Source organism: Micropterus salmoides, unplaced genomic scaffold (genome assembly GCF_014851395.1).
Source record: "Micropterus salmoides isolate LMB-PRFRI ecotype aquatic unplaced genomic scaffold, ASM1485139v1 Ms_hic_scaffold_16, whole genome shotgun sequence".
NCBI classification, from domain to species: domain Eukaryota; kingdom Metazoa; phylum Chordata; class Actinopteri; order Centrarchiformes; family Centrarchidae; genus Micropterus; species Micropterus salmoides.
This window is the reverse complement of record NW_024040707.1, coordinates 1,627,718-1,636,049: the sequence shown is the minus strand read 5'-3', so window position 1 is coordinate 1,636,049 and position 8,332 is coordinate 1,627,718. Positions and strand designations below refer to the sequence as shown.

The 8,332-nt window shown below is 37.9% G+C and overlaps 1 protein-coding gene across 5 annotated transcripts; it reads right to left on the bottom strand.

Moving 5' to 3' along the window:
• Positions 1-297: 297 nt before the first annotated feature.
• Positions 298-8,103, bottom strand: LOC119905529. Of its 5 annotated transcripts, none has more exons than XM_038722658.1 (6): positions 6,191-8,103; positions 5,834-5,889; positions 5,494-5,568; positions 3,943-4,023; positions 3,785-3,862; positions 298-3,439 (listed from the first exon to the last, which is right to left on the bottom strand). In XM_038722658.1, the coding sequence occupies exon 6, from the start codon at positions 3,311-3,313 to the stop codon at positions 1,493-1,495; it is 1,821 nt and encodes a 606-aa protein (XP_038578586.1). In that variant the 5' UTR covers positions 3,314-3,439; positions 3,785-3,862; positions 3,943-4,023; positions 5,494-5,568; positions 5,834-5,889; positions 6,191-8,103; the 3' UTR covers positions 298-1,492. The 5 variants fall into 5 exon arrangements, with proteins under 5 accessions (XP_038578586.1, XP_038578587.1, XP_038578585.1 ...); XM_038722659.1 differs by having other exon boundaries at positions 5,494-5,889; positions 6,191-6,292; positions 7,313-8,103; XM_038722657.1 differs by having other exon boundaries at positions 5,494-5,889.
• Positions 8,104-8,332: the final 229 nt, after the last annotated feature.

Genomic DNA, 8,332 nt, shown 5'->3' with positions numbered 1-8,332 from the left:
CTTTTTTATGCAGTCTATGGTTACTGGTCAAGAAGGTTGCACTTGTCTGAAAGCAGTGCTTGGTTCCAAGATTGACTCAAACAACCCAAACATGATGTGTTAAGAGCTTTCCCTTGCCTTTGTGTGGCGAACAAATTTCAGAGAAGGACCCTCTTTGAACTTTGCCATGCATGTGACCCGTCCCCTGTGAAGCAGTAAAGACCCTACACTACCCTATGGAAACATCATAATTGGCAAAGATGATTTTCTTTGTTTGTCTCCAGCTGAATTTGTAAAATATATAATATAGATAATATACCTGTTTTTCCTGTAACTTTAATGACACTAAGATAGAACCTTCCTTACACTGGAACACTAGACAAAAGGTCACATCTGATGGAAAGATAAGCATTTACTAAAAGAAGGCAGAACTCACTGGAAAGAGGAATTAACTTGAATGCAAAAAATAAATGCTGACCAAAGGTGAATACTTACACATGCTTTGAATTGTTTTACCCATATTAAATGCATAATAATGGTTTTGTATCTGCATCCATAATGAAATGTTATAATCAAATGTCCTATTTAAATACTAAATGGCCCTCTTTTTATCATCTATTTCAATGCAATTCAACAATATGCTTGCGTTACTTAAAGAAAAGACACAAGATATATCAAAAACATTTCATCAGTAAGTCAATAACCAAACAATAAATTATAAAGAATTCAAGACCCACTTATATCTTTACAGAAAAACAAAATAGATAAATAAAACACTGAAATGTAAAACAAGATGATCCAGATTGGAGCTGCTATTCAAACACATGTTAATACCAATTAATCATCTTGTGTCATTTATAAAAAAAAGAAAAGTCCAAACTCTCTGATTCCAGCTTCTCAAATGTGAGTTTCTGGTTTCCTCTACGACAACAAAAATTAACCTCTTTGTTGTGGACAAAAAATATTTGAGGAAGTCTTCTTTAGATTTTCAAACATTTTATTTGACCATTTTATAGACCACACAATAAATTGAGGAAATAATCATCAAGACAGATTAATGACAATGAAGATAATCAGATTTCATAACATGTACAGTACAAGTCACTAAGGTGTCCCTAATGTGAACAAATACTGCCTACTAATGTTTTAATCTCTCTCATAAGTGTTTGGTAAATCACACACAAACACTTTCTCAGCACATTCTATGACAAGACACTTGTGGTATAGTCTCTCTACTGAAATCAGCTGCATTTGTGATCTATCACCATGTCTGACGCAGGCCATGTGTGGCACAGACACCTCTTGTGGGAAGGCAGCTGGAAGTGTGTAAAATGGAATGAAAAGCAGGGCAAGTTCGCTTTTTCCATCTACCTCATAAGAGAGAATCTGATGCAACTCTCCCCTAGATCCATCAGCCAATCTGACGCTCCAATCATTGCGTCTCTTTGCTCGACTGTATTCACGGCTGGTAAAAACAAGAGCTTGGTGAATCATTCTCTTGTGTGTGAGGATTTCATTTGGAGGCTGTTGTCCTGCTGCACCAAAAGCCTGTTGCTCTGCCTGTGTGAGATGTTTGACTCGTCCACCATCCAGAACCGTGGTGTTGTGGCATTTTTTTGTAATTCTGAACTTTTGAGTAGTCACTCATTTGACTACAGAAACCAAAAACACGGTCACTTACTCTGTGTTTGGTTGCAAAATGGGAAATTGATCTGTGAAGCAAAAATTTGCCCACAATCTGTTTGGGAACATCTTTTGTGCCATGTACCAACTTAAGAAGATTCCCGTTAGCGCTTTCAAAAACAAAGGCAGAGTGTGCCCGTAAAGTACCCAACAACTTCACAGACTTGGCCAGATGTGTGAGAAGATGGACATTTGAGGTCATGGCTGTCTCTCCAAACAGTGCTTGAAATCTTATCACAAATTCTAACAGCATCTCATCTGCTTTGTTGACCTCCTCAAAACTAACTTCTTCTTGCAAAAGCAGGTAGACTGCTGAAACAAGAAGGGAAAGATGCTTTGTGTATTTCCCATCTATAAGTCCTTCCAGGCATGGCAAACTATAAAACAGCAGCCAAGCCCTCCACTCTGATGCTTTCCGGTATTTAATATCTGAGATGGGTCTGGGAAGTCGAGTGATAAGGTGTGGTGGTTTGATATTTTGGATTCTCTCATTCAATACTCTCAATGTACTTGGGTCACCAATGTAATATGGCTCATCTGTGCTCTGAAGTAGAAGGGCTGCATGCTGCCTTGCAACACCCAACAAAACAGCATGCATATAATCAGGGACAAAGCCCCACACAATGTCAAAGCATGGCATATTAATCGAAGGAGATGGCCCTTTTACTCCCCTTACATTTTTCTGTAGGATGACAGCTTCCTCCATGTCATTTAACATGCTCTCTGCATCTCTGTCAGGGTAATCTGTTTCTGTGATAGTGTATTTCACTTGTCCATTTACAAGTGTGCCTGGGTGGAGGCAGAAACCACAACCAAAATACCCGTTGAACTGTGTACAGTTCTGCATTGCTGGTCTGGCCTTGGAATCAACACAGCAGCAGAAACCCACAACTTTGCTGATGACAACTTTCCCATCCTTTCTCCACGACACTCCCTTGGTTGCAAGCACTTTTGCTTGATCTACAAAAGGCTTAAGAAAAACATGCATCTGAGGCTCTGTTGATCCAAACCACAATCCAGCCAAGATCACGTGTTTGAACCTAGTGTTTGGTGGCAGATCATTGAGGTGAAGGTGAATGGGCCAGATGGAAAATTTGGATGATTTGTAAAGAGGTGAGCCATCTGAATTGAATGTGTATGACAGGTTGTTAGGGTCAGATAAAGTTTCACCTGGTTCTGACAGGACTTTGTACAGGTCACCGTCATAAATGTCTGATATAATGTTTTCTGCTTTCCCTGGTCTGTTCACCCGGTAGCTCAACTGGCTCTGTAGCTCTGGAGTTTGAAGAATGTGCTGAATCTGGAGAGATATTGGGACACTGATAAAGAAGCTGCCATTGTTGAGGGTTTTTGGCTCAACTGGTGAATTACACCCCAAACACTGTGTAACACTGTTCTCCAACACATCCTTTTGACAGGCCTTACAGTAAAAATGAAACTCGACTTTGTCTATGTTATTTTGAAACACTTTGTTAAAGGCATACTTTGACCCTGGTACAACATCTTGCCCAAATAAGTGATTGATAAGTTTGAGTAAATCATCAAGCGCAGATCCAGTTATTTGATGCCTTGCAGCATAGGTCATGATCATTAGTAATGCCTCAGCCCTTGATGTTGTACCTGTGGCCGCCAGAGGCGTGTCCATATCCATGTTTACTCTCTTCCTATGTGGATCATTTGAATAGTCCAAGTTGTTATCTTCTGCCGACTCTGAATCTTCATCTGACGAAATGCTGTCTTGCAGTGTCTCTACATCACCTTCTGATGAAGTCAAAGCCTTGGAAGAACAGTGACATAAAATTTTATTTTGACAACTTTCAGAACATCTTTATACAAGGTTAATTTTTGTTTCTTCCTTAAACAGGGATCCAACATGTTGGTTATCTACTATTTTTGAGGGTGGTGTTTTTTTTCCTATAGTGATCCTACAAGTACTGTGTGTGTATGGCTTAAAGACAAATAACATTCAGTGTTTCCTCTATAGTCATAATTCAGACATGCAGAGTGAAAGTACTGGAACATAACTTTGGCAACCTCCCAAGTGGCAATTATCTTTCACATGTCACAATCATTCCAGAGTAGTCTTTTTATGTACCTTCAAGATTTCATTCTGAAAATGTACCTCATTTGCAAGATGCCGAATCTCATCGTCTCATCCAGGTACATCTGTCACATGTAAGTAATCAGAGAGGGCCTCATCCTTAAAGGAGAAGACATGTACATTAGTACATTAAAAATGACATGAAATGTACAATTCTACAGTGACTATAGAGAATGTACCTCTATCACAGGCTGTTGACCAACATGTGCAGTGTGTTCTCCCACTTGTGAAACTTCTCCATCTGAAGACAACGCGTGTTCCTTTTGAAATAAGACAGTATTATATTAGATTGATCAGAACATTTGAGAAGATGAAATCAGAACTTTCTTCTTAATAAATTATTCAAAACTTTTGATCGATTATCAAACTAGCTGGCAATTAATTTATTAGTTGGCAACTAATTGACCTACTATTCTATTGGTATCCTATAGGGCTGCCCGATTATTGTAGACAATATTACGATTCGATTATAATGGAAATAATGGTACTATGAGTCTTCTTGCTTAACCATCAACCAATACTGAAATTTTGAAATGTTTATTTCTCAACTTGAACACTAAACAAATATTTATAACAATAACTAGTAAAACAGGTGTAAAACAGAACAAGGGGAGCGTGTTGCCCTCAGGAGGAGGCAGGTAGAAGGAGAACATATTGGCACACTGCCACCGTGGCTTTGTCTAATTCTACATCTGACCACTGTAGAGACTATCTACAACCTGGAAGGGGAACTAGTATACATGTGTGTATTAGTATAATATTATGACTTTGAATGAAGAGTATAATTTTCAGTTAATTGTTTACTGTTGGTGTGAATATAACATATATTAATTAGGGCTGGGCAAGTTAATGCATTAATTAATTAACGCCAACATTTATTTTATCTCACCTAATGCCCAGAGCTCCCACTCAGCTAAAACGGCAGTTATGGGGCATATACATAAAGAGTTTCTTTGTGCCTCTTAACAGACACAAAATGCAATTAAATTAATTAACGTCTGTCCAACATGAACAGGGCCCTTACACGACAACAAGACGCGTTTAGCAACTTAGCCATTGTTTAAATTCACCTAAATATAGTGTTTTAGATGGCTAGCTGTAGTCTCGCGCTGAAGTTTGTGTTGGTAAACCAGTTGTCTGGTAGTTTGTCTGTTGACGTTGTCGGTTTGATGTTTGCTGTATGACACACTATGAATTTCAGAAAGGACTAATAAATATTTATCATCTATCAACGTGTACAGCTGATCCCGTTACCGGGGGCTGCCGCCGCCAAGCAAAAGTACTTATTAAACAACGCATCGATGAGTCGTTGAAATAATCTATAGAAGCTTTGAATACTAAAATCATGGTTAGCTGTAGAAGTAAACAGCAGCCACTCTATAAATAGTAATCAGTCAACTGCTTCTGTACGTTACGTAGCTGTAGCCTATGCAACTTAAGTTAAAATTATAGGCAATTGCGATTAAATTTATTGTGCAGCCCTAGTATCTGTCTAACTTTCCAAAGATATAAAATCAAAGAATTAATATATTTTTATTAAACATTTTTGACTAGTTAATAAATAAGTAAGGCCTGAAATTTGAGTGCTCTCTTGTCTGGGCACAAAATGTTACATATGTGTTTGAAATACACTTTAGAGAAGCAATGTGTAACATACAAAACGATCTCCCACTAATGCAACTGAATAAACATAGTAAAAACAATGGTGGCAATAATTTGAGAATACATACTTCGCTCACAAGTTGCAAACTCTTATGTTCCACTCCAGTTATTATTTCTTGCGAATAACTGTACAGGTCCTCCTCCTTGTAAAAAGATGACATGGACATTAGTAGAGCCTCGTGGATCGCAGACAAGCTTAACGACAGACACTGGGAAACTTGAGTTTGTTCATTTGCTATGTTGCTTGTTGTTTTATGGAAATCTGCATTTTCTTTTAAGAGCACAATGGCAAGTTGAAAGCAGGGCATGCCAAACTGCCCATGTGGACAGTTAATTATAAAAAAGATTATTATGACCACACTCCCGTCATCCACCGCACTGGCTGTTTGTTGAGTATATATATTGTACCTCTATCAAGAGTTGCTGTCTTGCAGTGGCAATTCCTCATCTGAGGAGATCTGCTTCTTTTAAAGATAGATGATTTATAGTAGGTTTAAATGATTCAAGTTTAGATTAATTCAAAAACATTTACATCAATTGCACATTGCCATCTCTTATGGTTACTTTTATTTCTATAATGCATCAAATTATCTGTCTGTCTGCACTTGACACATGGCAAACTAATCAAATACTTTCAATCACTAATTAAAGAGCATTAATAAACATATTCATTGTTTATTGATTAAAAAACCCAAGAAACACATTAGTTGCAAGATCAGGATAATATTAAAAAGACATAATGCCATATGTACATTAGAGATTTACCTCAATTACAGCCTTCTGCTGACCCATTCTTCTGAGCATAGATCTTGGTGTTTCTGAGCTACTGCAAGGCTCCAGGTATTCTTTGTACTTTCGTTTTGGCATCTTAACAGTAAAAGAATGTTTCATACACACATGACTGTCACTTTTGAGATCCTTGTAATATACATTTAGGCTTTTAATTTAACATAACCAATGGCCAGTGGAAAGAAACATCCAAATTGTGGCATCTCTCCTCAATTGCATCATGAAGTGCTTACTGGATACATTACATGTCAGTAAAAACACCAGTAATAACCATTAAAAGCAACATATGCCTGTTCAAGATATTTCAAGATCAGATTGCCTCACAAGGTGGAAGATTACAGACAGCATCAGTCAGGTATGTATTGTCCAAGCAGCAAATGTTATAATATTATGCTTAAATTTTTTACTATATACTCTCAATAACTTTAGGTCTTCTAGATATTTTTAACAACTTTCAACATATAATTTGATAACAGCTGTGAGAAGGAATGTCAAAGTCCACAGTTCATATGAGCTGAGGTTATGATTGGTGTGAAGTGTTTCAGACATTTCAAACTCATTAAGAGACATTATATTTAAGAACAACAATAAGGCCATTGTAATAATATACAAAAATTGTTGTCAGATGACTGCTGCCAGAGTCACGGTGCACAGCCGTCCTTTGTGCCTCCTCAGTGGCATTAATGAAGGTAAACAGCTCTGAGCAAACATTACGAAACTGTGTCTCGTGCCCAAAAAACACAGGCGGCTCGAGGAGACATCCAAACGGCGCGAAACCAAGCTTGGATTATTCGCCATGTTTGCCTATGTCAAATACACAGACGGCTATAAAGCTATTGTTCCAATTTCTTATATACAAAACTTTGACCTGAAAAAAAACCTCTATATCCAATTGTTTGGGAAGATGAGTAGTTTAATGGCCAGGTTCTCCTACTGAAAGGTACGTAACTCATCTGACATAACTGTCTTTCTTAGCTAACGTTAGCTTAACATTAGCTTATTCTGGCTACAGAATTTTAGGTAATTTAGATAACGTTAGCTGTCAAGTTAACACATTCACTGACTCTTAGCAATTGCTACATTTAACGTTACACTTACCTTTTACAGAAACCCGAGACGAGATTAAGGAGCTAACTGTTAATCCTCCGAAAAGGATTCGAGTCCCCAAGATCCACCTGGAAGACGGCGTTGCAGTGGAGAAACATGAGGGGACATCCAGAGAAAAGGACGGCTTAAAAAAGAAGGCAGTATGTTTCTTGAATGATTCAAAGATACTATGCTGGTAAATTCATCCAAACTTTGCGCTCTGATGTGCTCATTGGAGACGTGTGCTCTGCACCTGCCGATCACAAACGGAGGGGTAAGGTGTGTTCGCTTGTAGTTGGAAAGGGGGGATTGTGATTTATCCAAGGTTGCCATGTTTTTTCTTAAATTGCTGGAAACAGACTTGAAGACTAGTTTAACCCACATAGCAATTGCCTTAGGCCAAGATAAAAAAAAATCTTTACACTTGCAATAACAAAGTGTGCTAAAACATACCATACCATTGCAATAGAGGATATTTGCAATGTGTTGCAAATATTAAATAGTATATCAGCTTCAAATTCAGTTATTGTGAAATTAGACAAACCTTTTAGACTAATGTTGATATAGTTTAATATATTTTGTAGCTATTTGGTCTCCATGTTATTATGGTTTAACATTGAACTTAGATTGAGATGAAATCCTGCTGGAAATTCCTGACTGGCAACCGCAACACAAGTTAGAATTTTTTTTTTAAGTTACAATACACACTCACCTAAAGGATTATTAGGAACACCATACTAATACTGTGTTTGACCCCCTTTCGCCTTCAGAACTGCCTTAATTCTACGTGGCATTGATTCAACAAGGTGCTGAAAGCATTCTTTAGAAATGTTGGCCCATATTGATGGATAGCATCTTGCAGTTGATGGAGATTTGTGGGATGCACATCCAGGGCACGAAGCTCCCGTTCCACCACATCCCAAAGATGCTCTATTGGGTTGAGATCTGGTGACTGTGGGGGCCATTTTAGTACAGTGAACTCATTGTCATGTTCAAGAAACCAATTTGAAATGATTGGAGCTTTGTGACATG